This window comes from Lycorma delicatula, chromosome 5, assembly GCF_047948215.1.
Source record: "Lycorma delicatula isolate Av1 chromosome 5, ASM4794821v1, whole genome shotgun sequence".
NCBI classification, from domain to species: Eukaryota; Metazoa; Arthropoda; class Insecta; order Hemiptera; family Fulgoridae; genus Lycorma; species Lycorma delicatula.
Window position 1 is genome coordinate 139,180,485 of NC_134459.1, and position 25,578 is coordinate 139,206,062.

The window sequence follows — 25,578 nt, forward strand, 5'->3', positions numbered from 1 at the left end:
CAGAGTCATAAATGACACTTCCTATATAAAATAAAAATTAATGTTCATCTGTATCTCAGAAACATCTATCTATTCTGAATAATTCATCTATTATTATGTTTTCTGAACTCTGGAAAAAAGTTGGAGTGAATTACCTATGTTATTCTGTAGTCGGATGAGAAGGATAGCTTAAGCTGAGTTTCAGTGTAAGTAGGAAAATAATATTTATTAAGTATATTTCTTTATTAATCTGTTTATTTTTTTACTTTTTAATGCTATTTTGATCAAGCTTTTCATGATTTTCTTGGAAAATGCTGCAGCAGTTCCTTATTGTTATCCATGGAATAACAAATTCATGATAAGCTCTACATAACGTAAATGATGTGATCTGAATAAAATATTCACTTTTTTTATTTATTAAAATTTTCAAGAAGTAAAAATACAAAAAATAATAGAAAGGGCAGAGGATAAAGATTTAGGGATCACTACGTTATTGTAAAAATTTACTAAAATTAATTTTAATAATATACATTAAAAATTAAGTAAATAAATTAAATTGATTCATTTAATTCTTAGGTACATTTATTATGAAACAGATAAACAATTGAGATAACTTATTAATTTGTGTATGTATTCATATTACAAAAAATAGATATAAAAGTATCCCATTATTATTATTATTATGAGATTAGATATTGTCAATCAGTATAAATCAAAGTAACACTACATTACTGGAAAAATAATCCTGTATAATCTTGGGCTAGCCGAGACAGATACACAATTTGATAGATAACCTATCCTTTGTTCTAAATTATCATTATTAATTGTATTATTGCAAACAAAAGTTAACTGAATATTAATTGTATTTACAGTGCAATATCTTGATTTTTTTTTAAAGGTGTCTATTTTAAACTATTTTTTATTTTATTTTAATGTAATCGATTAAATATATTTAATTGTTATTTGAAGGTATTTTCTTATATTTTTATCTAATTTAACATTAAAAGAAAAAAATGGATAAAAAATTAAGTGTTGAAGAAATTATTAGAAATTTTGAAGCAGAAAAAGCAAAAAACTTGGATACAGTTCCAGAAACAAAAAAAGAGGAAACTAATGAAGGTGAGTTAAGTGAAAATATTGAAAATATTTATTCTGAAATGTCAACTAATGTAACAGATCCAAATGTAATAGTTCTTGATGGAGATGAAGAATCAGAAACTGACATAAAACCATCAGATGTAACACGTGTTTATACTTCTTCTGAAAGTGATGAATCACCAGACAAAGAACATTTAAGAAGAAGTAAAGCCGATTTCTACGAACGAAATATTATAACGTTTAAGATTTTCAAGAATGAAGAAACAGATAAAAAAAAAGTTTTTGAAACTGGTAAAAAAAAACATGATGATGATGATGAAAGCGGTAGTACATTAGTAAAACATCATAGAAGAAATTTAACACTTAATAACATTAACTATATTGACTTTCATTTATTAAAAATTATAGTTGTCGGCGATTATTCAGTCGGTAAGTTAAAAATATTTTTACTTTTTTACTTTTTAATTAATATTGTTATTTTATTTTTGTTTGAAATCAGAGTTCTTTATATATCACTGGCCAGAAGCAGGATTTATTTGTCATAAACCATGTTTAAAAAACACAACCATTAGAATGAGAGCATAAATTCATACACAAATAAAATTTTCATTATTTATTTATCAGATGGTAACAGTCTACCAAAGGATAGTTGCGCATAGCAGTTTAAATAATCTTATTTTGCATTTTTAACAACAAATTTTATGAAAATGGGAAAATACACATTAAAAGGCGTCAAGGCCAAATTTAAGTAATATCTGTGGAAATTGTTGAGAACATAAAAAACTATTTCAACTCTTCAAAAATGTTTAGGAGTTTATCCTTATACAAAATAAAACTGCATTCTTACTGTTTCAGTGTTATTCATGAAAAATTTCTATGGCATCGCTGATAGTTTCAGTTTTTTGTTTGTGAAAATAGGATTGAGAAGCCAAATTGTATTAATTCTAATAATGAGGCTTGGTTTAAAGAAAAGCAAATGAGAATGTTGGTTTCAGCAAGGATGCGTTCATTCTATTAATGACTTTCCTATCATCTACTAATAAAATGTAGCTGTCTTACAAGAAACTTTTGGTCATTGCATGATCTCTGAAGACCTGAACAGAGGATATTTAAAAAGTCCAGTTTTTTAGAACTATCTTCATAAATTTGATGAACTGGAAAATAATAGTGAAACTAGATTTCAATCATTATAAAAAGTGGCTTGAAATGTTATTAAATTTGTAGGAACTTGCATCCATGTTAGAAGAAGTCACTTTAAAATCAATCATGAAATTAAAGGTATCTGTAATTTGAATTTTTTTGTAATCTTATGTTGTGAAAAAAACTAGTTGAAATATGTTTTCAGAATACAGGTAAGGTGTTTTATTATTTTTTTTTTTTAAATCACATGTAAGAGAGAATACTAATACATCAAACGCAATTATTAAATTAAATACTATTTTACTTCATCGATTAGAGATATGTTTTGCATCACAAAACTTAAACCAAAAACCTAAAACTATGATAAATTTTATTTTTTAGAGTAAGCAGTCACTTGATTTTTTGGTGGTATTCTCTATTCCTTTTTTTTCTTTTTCCTGTTTAGCCTCCAGGAATTATCGTTCAGGTATTACTTCAGAGGATGATATGTATGAGTGTAAATGAAATGTAGTCTTGTACAATCTCAGTTCGACCATTCCTGAGATGTGTAGTTAATTGAAACCTAACCACCAAAGAACATCAGTATCCATGATCTAGTATTCAAATCCGTATAAAAGTAACTGCCTTTACTAAGACTTGAACACTGGAACTCTTGACTTTGAAATCAACTGATTTAAGAAGTTGCGTTCACCACTAAACCATCCCAGTGAGTTATTCTCTATTCCTATCTACTATTCTGAACTAAACTTTTAATTGGATTATAGTTGCCAACTCTAAATTCTAAAATATCTGTTATATCCTGACCATTGTCTTCATTAGTTTTTGTCTCTATGCATTCTACTATTTTAAAATTAACTGAATTTCTGAATGTATCAATATGAGTATATGACTCACCAACCTTATTTGGCTCTAACTCTTTTCTCCATTTTCCAATTCCAGTTTTGAATATCAAAGATACCTATTAGATTCTTTCCTCTCTTGGCTATACTTTGTTGTATTCTCTTATTTTGTACCAGGTCTCAAATTCATAAGTAACTACTTGTAAATAATTTATTAGTAAGTAAATATTTTTATCCATAAAAGCTTAAAATTTTCACTCTTTATTCATTACAATATTAATTTCTTGAGAGTTATTGTTTTCCTGTCCATCATGAGTAAATTTTTTCCATTTTTCTAAAAAAGGCAACTTTCAACTATGAGGAAGAAGGCTGTTCCTGAATAGTTGAACATAACCAAGAACTTTTTAATGGTAGAATTACTGGATAATATGCCAAACTAATATTAATGCTAGCTAACAGCAATATATGCTTCAGTATATTTAGATATACAGAGTGGTACAATTTAATTGTATAAGACTAGACTGTTATTTAATCTCTATGAAATAGAGTGAAGTAGATGTATTTTTAATATATATATCAATAAGTACTGCAGCATGTATCTACTATAACATATCAACATGGTAAGGAAAATCAAAAATCTCAGTAGCAGTTCCAAACTTAGCTGCTGATCTTCTGGTCGTCCAATAGAAAAAGAGAGTACTGGTCATTTACTTTAAGGATGGAATATTATGTGTGTGAGTGTGTGTGTGTGCATAAATAATTTTTATTTATTAAATATAATAATCATTTAACATCATTATTTGTATAGATTTTAATTGGTTTGTGAACTAAATAAGTTTTGGTAGAAAGTTTATACACCCTGTTGTTAATTATTGAATTTTAAACAATAATTAAATCATTGTATATTATTATCATTATTAAAATTTATCTATTATTAGTGCCTGAAATTAACTGAGTGGGCATATAATATATAATTACTTTTTAAAAAATAATAAGTAATTATTATTTTATTATAATATTTGAATATTTTGCAGGGAAAACAGCAATAATTCAAAGATATACTAAGAGTAAGTAATTTTATTTTGCATTTTATTCTCATTTAATTTAAGATTTACGTTATTATGCAAGGTGATTTGCATTCAATATTTATTTTTTTTAATGCATAGACATTTATTATATTATATATGATCATTAGGCTCGTTGCTTCTCAGTACACCTTTTCACCTAGCATATTTTTATAGAATTTTTTTTTATGGATGGTATTACAGTAAGTCTTCTTTTTATTAAAGGAGCTGAATTCCAGGTGAAATCTTTTGCTAGTCGTAACTCGAAAAGAAAGCGTTCCCAGACCTATGTTTATATATGAATGTTTTTCATTATTTTCATCAGTAGAATATGTTCTGAAAATTTCTTCATGGGATACCCTGTATATATACATATACATACTAGCTGCCTCATCTAGACAGAACCAGGACCTTTGGGGATCAGGTCAGCTCAGGTGAATCCTGGAGCCCCAGGGCCAAAGGGTCTGCCACATGGCCACAGAGCTCACTTTGCTTGCCATTCCCATCTACCCAGAGAGCTCTACCCACTGTACATCATCTTCACGGTTGTAAGAATAATACTGATAAATAAAAATTATAGTAGTCTGGCTTTATAGAAACCTGAGAAAAAGAAAGAAAATTAAATTAAAAGAAACTAAATTACAAAAAAATAGAATAATAATAATTATGGTAAGTAAAGTGCAAAACGTTTGATGATGAAAACTTCATAACTTATTTCTTTGCCATGGTGGCAGAAATATAATAATTAAGTAAAAAGATTAATCTACTTTTCCTTATTGAATATCTTTAATTCACAACTTCACCCTCCTTGGTGGTAAAGAAGTAACAAATATTTTTAATATCTTAACCTTCAAGAAGCTAGGGCCTCAATTGATAGCTTAAATTCTTCCCTGGGATAACATAAATGTATCTTGCAAAGTTGAAAGTAATTGGTCAGTTGGTTTTTGCATGAACCAAGAACAAACAAACGAACAAAGTTTATATAAATATTTCCAAGTAACCATGATCTGTTAGATGAATAATGTACCTGATGCATGCAAAAGTTAGCCTTCAACCTACTAAGAAATACTCCATGTCTAAGAAAACCATGTCACGTGCACGCTCAATGTTTTCCTCATTTGTGGCGATAAACGGTCATCCGGCTTCTTTGTCATGCGTAACACTTGTGCTTTCGCACAATGTTATCTGTTTTTTGTGGTCAGAAGGTGTATGGGGGCCGAAATTCGTCGAAGAATTTCAGTACAGTATGGGAACAGTGTGTTGCCGCAATAGAGTGTCTACGAATGGATTGAAAAATTCAAAACTGGTCGCACAAGTGTTACGCATGACGAAGGAGCCAGATGACCGTTTACCGCCACAAATGAGGAAAACATTGAGCGTGCACGTGTAATGGTTTTCTTAGACAGAGTAACTATCGATGAAGTGGCACATCGTCTGCAAATTAGTCACGGTTCTGCCTACGAAATCATCCACAACAGACTTTGGTTTCATAAAGTGTGTGCAAGATGGGTCCCAAAACAACTCACACAGTTGCATAAACAAACCCGCTTGGACATCTGCCAAAAACATTTGGATCTCTATGGTGACGAACAGGACATCTTCTTAGACAGAATCATCACTGGTGACGAAACATGGATCCATCGTTGCGAGCCGGAGAATAAACGACAGAGTATGGAATGGAAACATCCAAATTCGCCCTGCAAAAAAAAGTTCAAGACCCAACCATTCGCAGGAAAACTGATGCTTACATTTTTTTGGGACTCACAAGGCTCAGTACTAGAACATCATAATGTTCCAGTATAACATCATTATATCCAGTATAATAAGGAAAGGGGCATGACAATAAACAGTGCACGTTACATTGAGATGCTTACTGCCAAGCTGAAGTCTGCAATTCGAACCAAACACCGAGGACTGCTGTCGAAAGGTGTGTTGTTGCACGACAATGCCCATCCACATACTACTGAAACGCTCCAGAAACAAAACTTTGAAGTACTGGCTCATCCTCCGTATAGTCCTGATCTTGCCCCTTCTGACTACCACTTGTTTGGTCCACTCAAATAGGCATTATGGGGCCATCTATTTACCTCGGATGAAACAGTGAAAGAAGCAGTGCATTTCTGGCTTGCAGCTCAACTGAAAACCTTCTTTTATGAGGGCATCAGGAAGCTTGTGCAACGATGGACCAAGTACATTGAAATGTAAGGGGTCTATGTTGAAAAATGATGTACATGTAAGTTTTCTATTTGTATCACAATAAAATTTATAACTATATTGCGGATAATAATTGACTTACTCTCGTATAAACAAAATCACAATTCAGTGAGGATCTTCTCATTATTTTTTTATGTTTTGAAGTTCTCTGTTATCATTGTACATATAATAACGAAATTAAATCAGGTTGTAGGTTTTTCTGAAGAAGTTATTCATTTTTTATAAAGTTTTCAAATGTTTTTTATTAGATAACTGTGCTCCAGTTTCAAACCCCAGGAATCAAGAATAAATTCAAAATAATTTTTGAAAATATAGTATCATATATCCTTTTTAATTTCACTACCAGAAAATAATATCTATTTTTCAACTGATTTCTGGTAGTAAGAAGTAAGTATTCCTTCTTACTGGAGACTAATGGGTTTTCTGTATAACATAATGAAAAAAAAAGTTGGATTTATCCTATTTATTATTAAATCTTGATATTTAAATTCCAGTTGTTCTGAAGCAATCCTGGGTTTACATTTTACTTGGAAATGATCAAATAACTAATGCCATTATTATTCTTCTTTAAATAAAATTTCATGATTATTCTAGTTCAATGCAGAAAAGTTTTTATGCATCAGTGTTTAAGTAATTAAACAATCCCATATCTGACATCAGCCGCTGCTATGCTTGGCAGCAAGGGGGGGGGGCACCTTGCTAAGCTCTTTAAGTTACAGACTCCCTTGGCCAAACTTTTCCTGAATGAGTAGAACACCAAAGAACAATTTAATGGCTGTCGCATACATACATTGCCTCTAATTTCAATTTGGGGAAAAAACATGATTTTTTTTTTGAAATCCAAATGATCTGAATCACTTCAAGCTGCAATTGAAAACTCAGTTGATTTTATAAATTGGGACAAAATTTATTGGAAAAGATGTATGATTCAATGGTTAAACTCTGTCATAAGGGTAAAAGGAAGATTGAAAATTTCTCTGCTGTAAATTAAATATGTAATATTAAAAAACGTTTTTGTTTAATTTTTTTTAATTAATTATTTTCTTATTATTAATTAGGGAAATTGTCTTTTACCTCTGCCACATGTTTAGAATATGCCCACAAATTATGCTACATCTGAACTATGCATTCATACTTCATTATGTGTTTAAACATTTTGTAATATTCAAGCATATTAAAAAGTGGTCATTTTTGGATATTTATAGGTTATCAATCTTGATTACATCAGTGAATATGTGATTTGCTTCTATGAATGGATTTGTAAACATTGATTTTATGTTGCTAAATATTCATTATATCTTTAAAGTTATATCCCATTTGTCCAGTGATGAAGTGGTAAATTTTAAGATCTAAATGAATGATAGTGAAAGTTTAGTATATTATTGCCTGTTTTTATTCTTTATACTCATATCAATTTAATATAACTGATGTATATTTGTTAAAATTCTTATCACTTACATATTTTTACAATTTCTTTTCTTTATTTAGACACATTTTCCACAAAATACCAAGTTACTATTGGAACTGAATTTAGTCTGAAGGAATTAAGATGGGATCTCAGCACTATTCTCAAAGTACATTTTTGGTAACTTTTTATTTTTTATTTTTTGTGTGTATATATGTATGTGTGTTTTATAATAGGTTTTTACTTTGCAAAGTCATCTAATTGTAATTCATTAATTAATATTCAAAGTTAACTTAATCCAAGTTTTAGAATTGTCTCTTAAATACTGATTTTGTAATTTGATACGAAAGGGAGTAACAAATATGAAGGAAATTGTATATGTATAAAAAAAGGACTGAAGTATAGACTCAGTATGTATAGACTTTTTATCACTGAAGTTAGTGATAAAAAGCCTTATACTACAGAAAAAATGAATTAATATGTTTTAAGTAAATATTATATAAGCCATGCATTATCAAAGTTTTTAATGCTAAAGAACAGATCACTGAATAAAGGTAGGAAGTTAAGAAATGTACAACTAAAATGAAATTTATAAGTAGCATGAAGGATAAGACTGGATATTACTAGAAATAAGGATGCAAGAAAGAATGCTAGTAGAAAATATGTTAAAGAGGATGCAGCAGAGCAAATTTTGTTGATTTACTGTATCTTGTTCTTAGCAGGTCAGGAGAAAAGCCCTTACCAGATGTTGTTAACAATGTTAATGTAATCTCCTTTTTTGGAAGGTCATTTTCCCAGTACGATTGCCAATCATCAAAAAAAAATTTATGTATATATTTACATGAACAGAATGTTAGTATAATATGGGAACTTTTAAATAACTTTTCATCTATTAAACATAGGAAAATGAAATTTAGCAAATGTTCATATCTTGATACTACTTATTTTTCAATATTAAATCACTACTTGAGAAGTACTGTAGGCCATTTTTGAAACTAGCTATAAAAAGTATTAACTGCAACCACTATTGATTTAATTTCATAACCTAATTTTTCTACCACACCAGTTAGCCTGTTTATGTTTCATTTTACAAAATATTCATTCTTTAGTTAAGGACAAAACACATTCTTTAGTAAAAAGATATGTACAGAACACAACTTTCTGCTTCAGAGTCCAATCAATTTATAGCATGGAATATGTTGTTTTGAAAGGAAGATTCCAGTTAACAGCTATATTCTAGTAGTCATACTAATCACATTATATTATACATATAGAACAGTATAAATACGATCCAAATTGGTGTTATTAAATAGTAAGTAAAATCAATGATATTTCTTGTTCTCAAATATTTTCAACTTGCTGTTTGAGTTTTTGAATATTGTATTTTTATTAATATGAAGTTAGATGATATAAGAAAATTCTGGTTATAAAGACGTAATATTGTTGAACATTTAAACTACAAGAGTGCTCATCATGCTATTCAAAATAGTGTCATTAAAATAAGTTCTACTTGGTACAAGTTAAAAGACAGGATCATCTAATCAGCAATAAAAATATAAATACATCAGTGTCTGGTTTTTTTTCACTGCACTGGTAACAGTAGTAACCTGTTCTAAAAAACCGAAGCAATAAAATTCACAGAACAAATATTTAAAAAAGGTGATTTTGTTACTACAGGAAACTGGTCAATATTCAGTTATCAGGAAACACTTTATAATCAAATAATTGTTGCAACAATTCTCTTATACAATTTGGATAGTTGACAGTTGTATATGAAGATGCAGAAAAGGCCCAACAAGATGCTGTTTTATTATCACACTGTTTGGCTGACACTGCAAAGCTTTGATACAGTAAAATGTTTCATGTGTTGTTGCTTCATCAAATCAGTGATGGAGGTGAAGTGATATTTACTTGATGCCATTGATGATCTTTAATGAATGTTTTAAAACCTCTTCAAGATCTTAATTCAAAGCAACTTGTTATGTGCCAAGTCAGTATTAACATATTGACTTATGTCAAAATATACACTAAAGGAATCAAATAGTACATACAAGGCTAAATTCAGTATTATTAAATTAATAAATAATATAATTGTGGACAATTTATTTCAATTACAATTGTGGAGAATTTATGAGAAAATGAATAAAGTTTAAAATAAGTCAATAAATTTTCATCCAATTTTTTTTTAGGTCAGAGAATTAGCCAAAAAGCACCTTCAGTCAGTAGGTTTTTTAATGGCTAATATCTTGAAAATGGATGCTAATCACATTAAAAAAATCACTAAAAGATATTGATGTGCAGTCTTCTTCAATGATTTTTCTTCAAATTTTACATGGAAATGAGTGTCATTCAATCCTAGTGCCATTTAAAAAAATAAAGCTGAATCCAGTTTGGTGGAAACGAGATGACAACCAGATTTTTAGAATAGGTTGAAAATAGTATTTATCTCCAAAACTTTATATGGCATTGATTAGGAATTTCTATATAAACAAGTATAGAAAAAAGTAGAGGAGGGAACTTACTTTATAAGTGTACAAAAAAAGTATAGTTACAAAAAAGAAGATGGCTTTCATAAAAAATAGTTTCAAAATATTTTGTTAATTTACAACTAGTATACAATTCTGTTTAATTTATATGGCATTGATTAGGAATTTCTATATAAACAACTACAGAAAAAAGTAGAGGAGGGAACTTACTTTATAAGTGTACAAAAAAAGTATAGTTACAAAAAAGAAGATGGCTTTCATAAAAAATAGTTTCAAAATATTTTGTTAATTTACAACTAGTATACAATTCTGTTAAAATGATGAACTTTTAATTTTTGTCTGGGATTTTTTAGTATCTACTACGAGTAAATTTTTTATTCCATTTAGTGTAATTTTTATACAGTTTTAAATACAAATAAATTTTAAACAAATTATTTAATTTTTTAAATTTGATGTTTTTTCTAAAAAATAAAATTCCATGTGTTATAAGAAATTTTATTAAAAATTGTCTCTATTTTTAATTTATTTATTTATTATTCTTTTTTTGTATATTAGCACGCATTAGTTTTTTTTAATTAATTTTTTTGTACATTAACCCAAATACTTATGCAATTAAACGTTTTTAACTCTTAATATTAAAACTAAAATAAAACTTACATATAATTATTATTCAATAACTACTAATTTCAATTTCATAATTTCTGCACAGTTTTGCAACATAAACTTATTTATGAATTAAATACATCAAGTTATTTATTAGATTGTAAAATTTGTTGTTCACACAATTGTAGATCCATAATGTAAAAAATATCCAATTGGGTGGTGGGCTGTAACTAAAGCATCAGAAATGATGAGATTCATTGACTTATAACCCTTGAAAAGGATTCAATATGTTTATTGAAAAAGGAAGAAATGTGGAATAATAGTATAAATCTGAACTGGTTAGATGCCAAAGAAGCTTGTTTTATTAATTTTTTTTATGAAATATAAAAACTAAAAGAAACTTCTCAAACAACACTTTAAATTCATTTAAACTTTACCTTAAATTAATTGAAACAGCACATCAAAACATGATAACTCTTAAAAGTTATAAAATATTAAATGATTTTCAAATTAATATAATTTTTTTATTTCCGAGGTCTGTCAGGTTGATTTTTAATTAATTGTTCAGTGAAGTATCTGGTAGTATTCCTGTTAACGGCACCTGCATTAAAAAAGTTAGAAAACTACATATATAGGCAATCAAATAATGTACTCTATGTATGTTATGTTTGTTATTTAAAATATCGTATTTGTCAAATTTAGTATTTGTACATTTGATTGTCCAAGCATGCTAAAATCTTGTGTTTTTTTTTGCTAAATGTAAAATTTGCATGTTGTGTTTTCTGTATATACGTCCTGTTTCTAATAAGTAATTTGTTAAATAATGTATAAATAATGTTCCTTGATCCTATTCTGGAGAATGTGACTCCCACAGTCTGTCCAATGTAGTGTTTAGTGCAATCACTGCAATTTAATCTCTTTATTCTATTGTAATGTTTGTCAGCGCAGGTTTTGTTAATTTGCTTTGTGATGTAATGTATTTTATTTGTTGAATTAAAAGCAAAATAATAACCATCTGTTCTGAAAATATTCATGATTTGTGTGAAAATGTTCCGTTGATATGTTTAGATTTTTATATTTTTATTGTAGATTATTTTATGCAGTTTGTTGTGTGTAGATATGTTACCTACCCATTAATTTGGGCAGGTGTTGTTTTGTATTGTGTTTTAGTGTAACTGTCCTGTCAGCTGACGAAAGCATATGAATTAAATGATATAACATTTATAAGAAAGCTATCTATATTTATATATATATATATATTTCATGCATCATATATATATGTATATATATATATATATATATGATGCATGAAATGATTAGATATATATTATGATGGAGGTTTTTAATTATTGCAGGTTTTCTGTACATTTTAAAGGAGTTTGTCTTAAATATGGTGACATCAAAAACTAATAGAACAAATTCAGTGAACCAGAAATATATTTACTTAACTACAATGATTTTAGTTAACATCACATTTGACAAATGGACACACATTTATTCACAGGTATAAGGAAGTCATACAGGCACCACATACAGAATAAAATTTTGCTAATCAACATATAGAAAAACAAAAAAAACAAAAACTTTAATGTGTTATTGTTATTTAAGTACAACATGTTTAAGTGTTAGTAGCGATTTTTGTAATGTATGATTTTTTGATGATTGAACTTCTGTCTGAATGTCGTAGCTGTAAACCCAGTTTTCGTCTCCCATTACAATCCTTTACATGAATGTTTCATTGTCATTGGCTTGTTCAATAAGTTGCCAGTAATTATGCACTTGATGTTTGATGTTCTTTAGCTGTTCAGTCATCAAACAAGGAACAAACTTTGTTGCAGCTCAATGCATGTTCAATTTTTCAGTCAAAATGTCACGGCATGATCCAGAAGATGCTAACCCCCTCTGCAAGTTCTCTGACAGTCAATCAGTAATTTGCACGCACCAGATCATTGATTTTCTGAACATGTGTGTCATCAGTTCGAAGGCCTTCTTGGTCGAGGGTCATCTTCAATTGACTGACGACCACCTTTAAATTATATATGTTTAAATAATATAAATTCATTTATAAGCAAATTCTTATTCTGTGCATTTCTAACATAAAAACTGAAATGTGAATGAAGGCTTCATACTTATGGAGTATTAAATTAAAATCATTTGTACTCCTAAATGTTTTCATATTTGTAAAATAATTTTTCAATGGACTACATAGTTGTTATAATAGTTATTACCATTAAGAAAAAACTGATGGTATAGTATTTGCCACATATAAACTTTTAAGGGTCACAGACTTAATTAAGTATCTAATTGGGTTGTTCAAATGTCCAAATTTTGGAATTTTTGTAAATAATATGCCTTAAATATGTAATATAAATCATCTGAAGAAGGCATAATTCAACTTATATTACTTTGTCAATTACAAACAAATTTTAACATTTCTGGTAATTTGCTGATTTTATTTTACGAGTCTTGAATAGTTTTTTCTTCTTATGTATAACTTTGTGCATAGTGGTTTAGGAAACACCAAGAGAGACTGATTTTCTTCATATATGACTCATGAATATCTCCGTATTATCTTTGCTAAATTAAGCTGTGTCCAGGTCATTTTCCATTTTCTAGACTTACTGTCCCTCATGTTTATTTTACCATGTTGCCATTCACTTACAAGATGGAGTTCATGTACTTTATGTTAATATCTAAAGCTACAATGTACACTGATGTTGATTCTGTAAACCTCAGTATATAATGTAGTTTATTCTGAACTGATGTTGCTGTCCAATTCAGAAAAACAGTTAGTCAGTAGCTGCTGATAATTTAAAATTATTTACCTTTATATTCTTTTACTACAAACAGAAATCTCTCAAGAATAAACATGTTGTCCAACTTTTATGAACATCCAGTATTATTGTAACATTAGTTGTACTGGTTATGTGGGAATTTTATTTATTTATTTTTTTTTAGGGATATTGCTGGACAAGAAAGGACCGGTGCAGTTACAAGACAATTTTATAAAAGTTCGTAAGTATTTAATAATTTATTATTTCAGTCAATCTATCAAAAACCAATAACAACCATTAATAATAAATCATTATTTCCACACTTCCAAAAATTTGCAATATACAAAAAAATATGTTGCTCTGTCTGCTGATTTCTATGGCAGAGCAGTAGCATCTCTGCCTTTCATCAGAGGTTCCAGGTTTGAGTCCTAGTCAGACTTGGTGTTTTCTTTATTCTACAGAATTTATTATCATCCACCATAGTAACTGTTAAAAACCAAAAGCCAGTTGTTGCTTTCTGATTGAATAAATAATTAATATAGTATAGAGCCATAAAGTATACAGAAAATAACTCAAATTAAATAAAGGATTTAACTTAATGAAACATTTAGCAACTGGAAAATGTTATAATATAAAGGGCCATTATAAATTATACTTAAAATCTAATAAAACAAAATTGAAAAACACAATGATCATGATATCATCTTCTGTTAAATTATAATACTAATATGCAAGAGTATATTTAAAAAAAGAAAAAACATTTAACGAATTATAAAATTGGTTTTAAAAATTGTAATAAAAAATTAGATAAAATAATTAATAATAACTATATTTATAATAATTAAAAAATAGAGCAGAGGTTTATATGAAAAAAATATGAAGGACAAAATTTTAAAAATTCTATGTAGAATTGGCTAACAGAAATTGGGGAAAAAATGCTTTCTGGAACATTACTAGTATATAAATATAATAAAGCAAAATTAAAACAGAAAATCTAATTATGCTTATCACATTAGAAAAGATTTTGTATCACATTAGAAAATATTTTTGAATCATGATAAATTTACATTTTCAGGTATAGAAAACATGAAAATTCTAAAAACAAATAACATTTAAATCTTTTATTCTTGAAAAAATACAATGAAAATTCATTTTAAAAAATGAAAATGTACTTATTGAATAAGTAAAATTTGTTCATAATGATTGAAAAGGAAATATTAAATTTAATTTAAATTCAAAAATTATTCAGATTTAGTTTTAATAATGCATATCAAATCATACCACAAGAAACAATAAAATGCCACAGATAATAATTATAACAGCAGTATAGTTCATTTAAATCACCAACTGAAATGTTATATATATGTCTTTGTGAGTATTTTTCTTACATTTTTAAACTAATTTTCACAAAAACATATTGCTGAAACAGAAATCTATGTGAAAGTACTGAATGTAGAAGATAAAATAAACCAATAAGTAAACAAATTAATTTTTATAAGTTACTAACCAGTATTCAATTATCAAGTCAGCTCAATGTAGGTATGCTCAATATAGGTTCTGTGAATGAAAATACACCAATCCAATTTTAATTTTAATGTTTCATCATTCAAAATTGGAAATTTTTTTTCAGTTTGTCAGAAAGTAAATTTTTAATTATTTTTATAAATGTAATTTTCCTTTGTAAATGAACTGAAGTTCAGTATCCATACACTGAGATAGCTTTAATTTTGTTGAAAAAAGAAATACCACAGTTTATTAAAAGTAAAAAGTTGCCTTGAATCAAGCATTCTTACTTGAGTTATATGAAATAGTCCTGATAATTTTAATAAATTGCCGCACCATTTGGAAAATCTTCCTGCCAATTTATTTAAAATACAATTAAAATGTTTTCTTTTACTGGAACAAAATTATTAAGTTTGAATTTTTAAATAATACCAATTAAAAACAAAACAAAAAACTTGGTTTGTCTGCATCCTGTTCATCATGTACATAAGTATGTGCTTAAAATAATTTGTATGAGCGAGCGGCTTCTGAATTGTGAATATTTTGTGGTAATTTCTTATATTTGTTGTATTTACCTTAACATTATTTCATACAGAGCGAGTCAAGAGTATGGAAACCCCTCAACAACTTCAAAACTGTTCCAGATAGAATACTGTAACTTTCAGGATAAAGTATCAGTCAGCTAGTATACCTTTTGAAAAGAATTTCAACCCCTTCTTGGGGGTGGGGTGGTCCACGGGTTATAACTCAAATATTTTAAATGGTAACTCCCTTTGTGTAATACAACATTTTAAAGGTCTCTTTAAAACAAGAAAAACTGTATAAATAAAAAGTGGGACAATGTCTGTACCCAAAATGGGAGCAAGATAAAGTTTAGATTTTAGAAACAATTACATTGATAATTTAAGGATCAAAAATAAATAGGTTTATAAAAATTTGATTAAGTGGATATCATCAAATAAATTTATTTAAAAAAAAAAAATGATTTATTAAGCATAGTAAATGTTCAAAATGCCCTCCTTTTGTTGTTTGACAGTGTGCCAGTCAGCTGTATAAGGACAATGCTGCATTATTCAGTGACTCGTAGTGATATTTTGTGCTTTTTCCCAAATTTTATTTTGTAAATCATCAATATCTTCTGCCTTATTATGATAAACAATACGTTTTAAGTGGCCCCAAAGAAAGTAAAAATATGGTAACAAGTCAGGGATCATGCTGGCCATTCAATTTGACCCCTTCAGCCAGTCTTCCAGGAAAAAATGTATTTAAAATTTCACCAACGTGAAGACTGAAATGAGGCAGGGCACCATCTTGTTGAAGCCAAATGTTTTGGAAGATGGGGCTAACAATGTTTTTAATGTTTAGTCGAGAAGCAAAGCCTCATATTTCACTGTGTTTAAATTTTCATCAATTAGTATAGCTCAGTCGTCTACCAATAAGATCTACCCAAACTTTTACTTTGACTGAATACTGTGTATGTGCCTCACGATAACAGTGTGGATTAATGTCTAATATCAGCAATTATGACAATTTACATTGCCATTTAAAAAGATGTGATCTTATCACTAAAAACTATGTTGTTTAATAAATTAGAATTTGCATAAATATTGTTCATCATAATTTTGCAGAACTCAAGTCTTCAACTGTATTAATCTTCGTGAAGTTTTTGGAACAGATGAATTTTGAAGGGTTTGAAATTTTTACTTTTTATTGTTCGAATCACTGAACTTTGGTTAATATTATGTTCTCTTGCAGCTGTTTGAGTTAAGGAGTGAGGATTCTTAATAAATTCTTGCATATTCTCTAATTATTTGTTGCAGATTTAGGGCTTCCCAGTTTTCCCTATTATTAATTCTCCCTGTTTCTTCAAATAATTTAATGGTTTTTGACACTGTATCTTTTGAAATAGGATTAAGATTATTCAATTTTGCATTGAATAATTCACAAACTTCATTATACAACGTAACTCTATTACCGAAGCCCCTCATCTTTAAAAGTGTGAGCCTCTCCTGTTCACGAAGTGACATCTTGATAGCAATATTAGCAGATAGCACAGAAAAAACTAATTCAGTAAAAAACAATTACAAAAAAGATAAAATTGATGTAAATAACAAAAGTGGCTTACAAATGTGGTAAAGGTAGGCAAAATCAATTAGCCAATCGACCATAATAAATTTTCATAAGACACTAACAGTAGTAATAAAACAGTCTAAATGGAATAATATACAACAATGAAGTAAGCTTCATTTTTTCATCAATAGTAAGAGACCATTGATGTTCAACATGATTAGGTGACAATATTTTTTATTTAATCACTCATTAAACTGGACATTTTTTGTATTAAAAAATACAAATTTTTTAATTTTCTTAAATTTAAATTTAACTTTTAAAATAGATTTTAATTAAATTAAATTTTTATTTAATTCAGTTTCATTTCTTTTTATTTAATTTTATTATTTGAACGTACTAAATTTAGTAATTTTCAAAATTCTAACTTTATCACATCACCATTTTAGGTACAGGCATCGTACCAACGTTTCATTTAAACAGTTTTTCTTGTCTTCAAGAGACCTTTAAAATGACATACTACACAAAGGTGTTATAATTTAAAATATTTGAATTACAACTTCTGGGTTTATCCCAAGAAGGGATTGAAATTCTATTTCAATTAATTAAAAGGTAAAGTAGTTGATTGACACCTTATCCTGAAGGTTATAGTAGTCTATCTGGAATGGTTTTAAAGTTGTGAAAGGGTTTCCATATTATTGACTCGCTCTGTACATGTTTATATTTAAGTAATTAATATGGGCTATAAACACATCTATTTTATCTTATAAATTGTTTTTATATTATAATATCTTACATTGACATAATCTGTATAATGTACTTTTATGTACTGATCAAAATAAACATTTATTTTATTTATTTATCTCAGAATCATATTTTTTTCATTCTTTTCAGACATGGAATAATTTTAGTATGCGATGCTTCAAGAAGTAAAACTTATTCGGGTTTAGTTAAGGTATGTTGTCAAAACCTCAAGTATCTGTATGTTGGCCCTGGTTTGTAGACAGTTTAATTAATACTTAGGTAAAAAGGAATCTAAATAAATGTTGCACAAAAAAGAAAAATACAAATCACAATAATTTTTTTTAAATTTAATAAATAGTTTTAATTCAATTTATTAAATTGATAATTAATATTAATAGTTAATATTCAGTGTAAATAATAATCAGTGTACTTTTATTATCAAGAAGATATTCAAAACCAAATAAATTAAACTGTAAATTTTGAATAGTAGAGGATAACATGAATATAATTTCTGTTGGCTTGCAATTTGTAACTGCCATTCTGGAAAATTTTCTTATTTTACATCATACAAGTACACACTCATTACGTCCTGATCTCCATTCCAGAATGGTACCAGAATGGACCTTTGTCTTTCATTCAGAATATTTCAAATTTGGAACCAGTGAGTCATGAAATCTGTAAAACATCCTCATAATTTCACATACTTTGTTCCATTTTAGTAGATCAGTATCAAAGGACAGCCGAAAATAAGAATCCACTCGTGATTAACCCCAGAAAAAATGGGGAAAACATATCTGATCCATTGGAAAATTATGTTAGATTTTATATTGTGAGTTGTTAAATACTCTATCTAAAAATTATTTGCAGGCTTTTGAATTTGTTTCTTATTAAGCTATGTTAAGTAAGCAACTTTTGGGTTTACCCATGTGTGTATTTACTTAGAAATACACACATAATTTAATTTAATTTAAATTATTGTACTTTTTAAACACAAGGTAAAATGTATTTTTTTATTCTTATAATTGTTTCTTAATTGAGGTCTGGTTATACTTTAAATGATGATTAGATTATTACAGTTGGTGAATCACTGGTGTTTTCAGAATCATTAATAGTAGACATATGCATTACTAATATGTAAGAAAAGTGCACAGCTATTGGCTAACTGCTGTGTTCTTATATCATGATAAACTCAATCAATCAATATCTATACATATGTGCATTTACTTTACTTATACTCTGATTTATATCTTTCTGATTTCAGTGGATAGGAAATTTAAAGCAATATGTATTACAATTTGATGGAACCCCTGTTCCAATTTTTTTGTTAATAAACAAATGCGATTTACCAAGTCCTTCAGTAAATGTGAAAAGTCTTAATTCTCTGTGTTTAGATTATGAGCTGGATGCATGGTATATGACTTCTGCTAAAATTGATGTTAATATAGGTATGTATTACGTAATTAACAAATCATATATTTTAAAGAAACTAAAGTTAAAGTAAAAGTGAAAAACAATAAAAGTATCATAAACAACTCAACTTAACCATTGTCTAGGTAAAGGTAGTGTTATCACCAATCACCTGTTGTGCTATGAAATCTGATCTGTGATGTAAATATCCCAGTTTAAATCTAGTAAGAGGTGAATTAACTTTTTCAATAGTTGAATTCCCATATTACTAGTTAATTTTGGTTGTTATAACAAGACTGCCTCAGTAATTTTGGCATGAGATTGACAAGAGTGATTGCCAAACTCTTGTTGGCACTATCTTTTTTTTATCTATTTTACTATCTCATTTAAGATATAGTGACCTTGAAAAATTAAAACAAAAATTATATTTTTATTATATATATTATTTTATTTTTCTAATAAAAGATTACAAAAAAAATCGTTTGAGATGAGAATGATATATCAGTGAAGTGTAGTCCTGAACAGACTCAGGTCAACCATTCCTGAGATATGTGATTAATTAATTGTACCCCAACCACCAAAGTACACTAATATTCACTGTCTAGTGTTTAAATCCATATAAAAGCAATAGCTTTTACTAGGGTTCAAACCTCAACCTTCGACGATAACTGAAGTGATACATATTGTCAAAGCATTGGCAGTATCCACAGCATCAATCTCATAGCATGAATAAAAATATTAAATGTCATTAAAAAAAAAACTCAAATCACAATTTTTAATCACCTTTTGCATTCAGCTTCTATGATTTATTCTGTTTTTCTCACCCTGAAACCATCAGATGTTATTGCAACTGGAAGTCAAAGAAATATGAGTATGTATCTTAATAAAGAAAAACATCTATCTTTTGAACTGAACAAAAACAACAATACCAGGGTTAAAACAACAGCACCAACGACTGCAAAAGTGACTGAAAATATTTGGAAAAGATAATTTTTTTTAAGTCATCATTTAAATGAAATAATTTAAATTTTATTCAGTTTTTCATTACAAATATATAGTTTTAGGACATTATGGTTATTTTAATTACAATACAAACCTGCTGCCAATAAAAAATAAATCTTTTATTCTGATTGATGTATAATAATATATGATATAGATCGCTTCAGAAACAAGCAGATTGTGCTGCTCTGAGGGTAAAATAATTATAAAATAGAAAATTGAAGTGTTTAAATCAGTATTAATAATTAAAAATGATAACTACATTAAAAATATTAAATAAAATTTTTGAAGATTACAAATAAATCAAATAATTACAAAGTAAATAATTCAGAAATATAATGAACATTATTTGAGCACATATTATTTTGTATAAGTAGAATTCAGGATTTTTAAAATATTTTTATTGTAAAAATTAAAATTTACCAAAGGAATAATATTGTATCTAAAAAAAATTGCTTATTTTAATCAGTTGGTGGGAAGATCCTTTAAATGGGTAAGTAATTTATTAAAAATGGCAAATAACAACATCCTTTCTTATACAGATTGTTTACAAAAGAACTTCTGGTTCCAAAAAATTTCATAATGAATTTACTAGTGCTGGACTCACAATTTTCTTCTTTCCTACAGTCAGTGTTTTTCTTTTTGGCAATTCTCTTTCAACATAATAAATCTTCCTATCTCTGCTGACCCACTCCCACAAGAAGCAGTAAAATTTAGTACACCCAAGTTTTAAACCAATTAATAGTGCTATTATTTTTTAGGTCTCCAAAAATTTTTCTCATACTGAATCACATCCAACACAAGTTTCATATTTTTATAAGACTCTTCATCTGAGCTGTATGAGGTAAAGGTATTGATGGGAAATTTTTCCAACACAAAGGACTGCTTTCAAACTACTGTTTGAGGAGTCTATAAAAAGATGCCATTCACCAGGATGGAGCATTTGTCCCAAAGCTATAAAGATTCCACATCCTTACAGTAAAGTCCTTGTACAGAAATAAGAAATATTCAAATTCACACTGCCTATCACGGAAAGTACTAATTTTAATATAGTGTTGTAAAAGATTCCATCCTTTCAGTTGTGAAGCCAGAATTTCTGTTTCATTTTTGAATAAATTTTGATCACAAATGATATCATTTAATTCTGACTAATTATTAAATGTGGTTCAATGTTTTTATTTTCTAAAAAGTCTGTGGACCTCTTCTTTTTTCATCATCTGATAAAAATGAAGGACCTTGGACCTTCAACATTAACAACTTCATCTTCATCTAATTCCCATGGTTTTGGTGGTACTGAAATTGGAAGCTGGACTGTGTGGTCTTACAGCAGAGGGAATATCAGGATATTTAACAATAAATTTAGTGCACCACTAAATGTTACACACATGAGAGCTCACACTTAGCTGATGTAGTTGGGATTTTTCTTAGCCAGCATGATGCATTGTTTACAGTATTACATCCAATACTGAGTCTCCAAAACAAATTTCACATATGCTGCACAATGTGTGATTAATACCGTGTAACTAATGAGTAACATAATTAAATTTATAAAAGAATTTGACATGAATCATATGTTTATCACTTGTAATCGTTTTAATTACTGTGTAATAATAATAATAATAATATTTATTTTTCATGGCTATCTATCAACTCAAATAAATTATAATTTATTTCACAACTTGACTGCTGCAATAAATAAAATAAATAATATATTGCACTTCCATTGTTCATGCACATGTACTTGCTGGAAAATAAGGACAATTAAAAAAAAAATCTGAGGCCGACAGAGAAATTCTGACTTCATATTTAGAAATACATAACACTAAATAACTAAATATAAAACATTAACAAAAAAATACATAACTAAATACATGTATTTAGAAAAATACATAACATTCAATAAATATTGCCCATGTAACAAAATCATTGTTGACCAGTGTTATTCTTTTCAAATTACTTTTCGTTCATAGACTAACGATTTCATATGACCCTGCAGATAGTAGCCCAATGGCATTAGATCAGGTGACCTAGGAGGCTAATATATAGTTATCATACCCGATCTGGTTGTTCATAAATCTTATATTCATATAATTACTAACTTCTTAATAAAAAAAAACATTTTTTGTCTCATTAGTTATCTTCTAAAGAATATCTTCTAAAGGAGGAAGCAAATTATTTTCTAAAGAATTTAAGTACACATTTCCTATAAGGAATCTTCAAAAACAAATGGTTCAATATTATGCTCATCAATAATACCGCACCAAGGATTAATATCAACCTGTGTTGGAAACTATTTTATGTGTATTTTCAAAATTCCAGTGGTGTTTATTTTACGAATTATTATCTCCATTGCTTGCAAAAATTGCCTCATCATTAAATAAAATAGAACTTATTTTGTGAGGTTGTTTTGAAGCCAGTGCCAGAAATTGATATGCAGCAGAAACTCTCCATGTCTTTCTGGAAACTTGAACTTGCAAAGGTTGAAAATGTTCACTTTGAACTTTGAATGCTTTATAATGAAAATCTCTACCTGGCAGAGATTTTCGTTACAAATTATTCACCACGTTGTACGGCTTGATAAACTGGTGCAATTTAAAATTCGTCAAATACTGAGCCCTTGGCTCTCTTTGAACTTACCAAATTACATTCACATGATGTTCTTTGTGTTCAACAGAAGACGAACATGATGGGAAAGAACAGGTTATGGTAAACATTGAAAGAGTGATGCAAAGATTTTCAATCTTCCTACAAAATAAAAAATTTCTCAATTTATTTTTTCAAAATTCTCTCAATAATGAATTTTATTTTTTAATAAAACACAATAAATTAAAATTATGCTATAGAATTATTATCTTATTTAATTTTTGTTTTTTTTTATGCTTCAATAAAAATCTGGTCAACATTTTTCACAAGCTACAACTCAATCAACTGTTTCTGGAACTCTGATTATATGGAACTTTTTCTTTATTTTCATTGGTAGAATATGTTCTAAAATTATTTCTTAAGATACTCGCATAAATGTTCAAAAATATTAAAAACTAGCTATAATAAGCGAAATGCCAGTAGAGCTAGCCAGTAGTTGGTGGTGAAGTAGTTATCACAATGGCTTCTAAATAACTTAGCATGAAGTTCAACTCGTAATAAGTTAAATTTAGTGTAGAATAATTGGAATTTTTACCATCTATTGTTTCACCCATCTTTTGTCCTCTTTAAAACATTTGTTTAAACATGTCCAAAGATGTAATAATAAAAATAAAACTCCTAACCAGAATTATTCCTATACTATTGAAGTTAATATCTAATACACTTGTGTAACATCTGATGTTCTATAATATCTTCTACTCATTTTCTTAAACCGAATTTAAGCCCAATGAAAAGTTTATTTTTCAAATTATTTAACTATTTATTTTAAAGTTTTAAATTTTGTTAGCTGTGATGAACTGTGTATAAAAAGACATGAAAGTTTTCTTACATTTTAATTTAAGCTAGTTTCTATTTTTAAACAAGCTTTTTAAATTTACCATATTAATTACAAGAATTATTTTTTGCAGGATCCCAAATCTTCAGTTGGTATTTAATTGTATAATTACATTAATATAAATTGTTTTTATAATTTGTGAATTTTGAATTTGTCAAAAAACTCAAAAAATTATAAAAACAATTTATTTTAATGTGATTATAGAATTAAATACATAACTGAAGATGCAGGATCACCGAAAATCAATTCTTGGAATTAATATAGTAAGATTAAGATATCTGTTTGTATTTTGGTGATTTATATTTCATTTAATATTAAATTTTATTAGCACAGAGATCAATATGTTAATGAATTTTTTGAATTTTCAAAAAAATATGTGTGTATGTATATATATAGCCAAAAATTGATGGGACAATAATAATACTCAGACAATTTTCACCAATTGACTTAAAAAAATATTTTTTTTGAATATCTGAAAAAATTAATTACAAATCATGAATTGTCATGCATAATAACAGTTCACGTAGTTTCTCCTGTGTAAATTATTCTGTTCTAACTAAATTTATTATTTTGTTGTACACAATAATTTCATAACTAATTTCAATTGAATTTTTATTCTTATGTTTAGGCGAAGCAATGTTCCATGTTATTAAACGTGCATTAAAAGTTAAACGAGATGCTGATAGATATGCTTCACTTTATACAATCACTGAAGAAAACATATTACTTCATGATGAAAGAACACATTTACCCTCAGGCAGACATTCAAGATCTAAAAGATGTTGTGATTTCAAATAATAATTTTTACAAAATTATATGTTACTAATCTATTTAAATTATGGAGGAGTGCTTCTGCATAAATAGTGTTGTCTTTAAAATATCTACAACGAAGTTACATTACTATAACAATATTGCGTAATTTTATACACTTTTACTTTTGAAAGAATTCAAGCAGCAAATATATGAATTTATTGCAATACAAAGCTTCATGATTTTAATCCTAAGTATAATCTATGATTGTTTTTAAAAGCTAAAAAAATAATAATTAGGTGCATGTATAACAAAGAATTACTACAATATTGAACATGCGTAATTGTTAAAAAATTAATTTAGGTGAAAACCATCTCTAAACAGTCACTATTAAAATTCTATTGCAATTTGTATAAGATGCAACAACAGATGAACAATTGCTACAGCTCAAATCATGTCAATGATGAAACGTTTCATGAACAGAAAGAAAACTTTTGAAAGAATTCCTATAATAGGTTCTACAGCTAAGTTCATTGAATATCTACTAGTATTTGTTTGTGTAGACCAGCACATTTTATCTCTTCCAACATATAGTTAATGAACTAAGTCCTAACATGTATTGTAGTTATGAAAAACAAAGCACATTGTAAACTTTTTAAAACATTTTTTCATTTTGTGAAATATTTTAACGTACTTTTAATTTTAAACTTAGGCACATATTTTTATTGAGAATATTTATAGTTTAATTATTAATTCTCTTTTATTAATTTTTAAAGGATAAACTTATAACAAATTATTGATATGAACACATTAATTATTCATTTACTTATATCACTGGTGATTAGTGTCTTTTGATACTAATTTTTTGTCAAAACAGGATGTCAACAAATTTTTATTGTATTTTTTGATTAGCAGTTATGATAGTACTGAACTTATTGATTTTACAGAATTACTGTTAACAGCCTCATGTATTGTAATATTCAAAGTTAAAATAACTTGTATGATCCCACATTATCTAATTTAAAACA

The 25,578-nt window shown here is 27.8% G+C and overlaps 1 protein-coding gene across 2 annotated transcripts; it reads left to right on the forward strand.

The window, feature by feature from the left end:
- Window positions 1-766: 766 nt before the first annotated feature.
- LOC142324551 (ras-related protein Rab-32-like) lies at window positions 767-24,905 on the forward strand. 2 transcript variants are annotated; one of them, XM_075365388.1, is made up of 7 exons: window positions 767-1,098; window positions 4,091-4,123; window positions 7,823-7,919; window positions 13,787-13,843; window positions 18,067-18,127; window positions 19,178-19,361; window positions 24,429-24,905. In XM_075365388.1, the coding sequence occupies exons 1-7, from the start codon at window positions 993-995 to the stop codon at window positions 24,596-24,598; spliced, it is 708 nt and encodes a 235-aa protein (XP_075221503.1). In that variant the 5' UTR covers window positions 767-992; the 3' UTR covers window positions 24,599-24,905. The 2 variants fall into 2 exon arrangements, with proteins under 2 accessions (XP_075221503.1, XP_075221502.1); XM_075365387.1 differs by having other exon boundaries at window positions 768-1,506.
- Window positions 24,906-25,578: the final 673 nt, after the last annotated feature.

Coding starts and splice junctions, on each gene's coding strand:
- LOC142324551 (XM_075365387.1), top strand. CDS start 993: ATGGATAAAAAATTAAGTGTTGAAGAAATTATTAGAAATTTTGAAGCA. Junction 4,124..7,822: donor AATTCAAAGATATACTAAGA/GTAAGTAATTTT, acceptor TTCTTTATTTAG/ACACATTTTCCACAAAATAC. Junction 18,128..19,177: donor CTTATTCGGGTTTAGTTAAG/GTATGTTGTCAA, acceptor TTCTGATTTCAG/TGGATAGGAAATTTAAAGCA.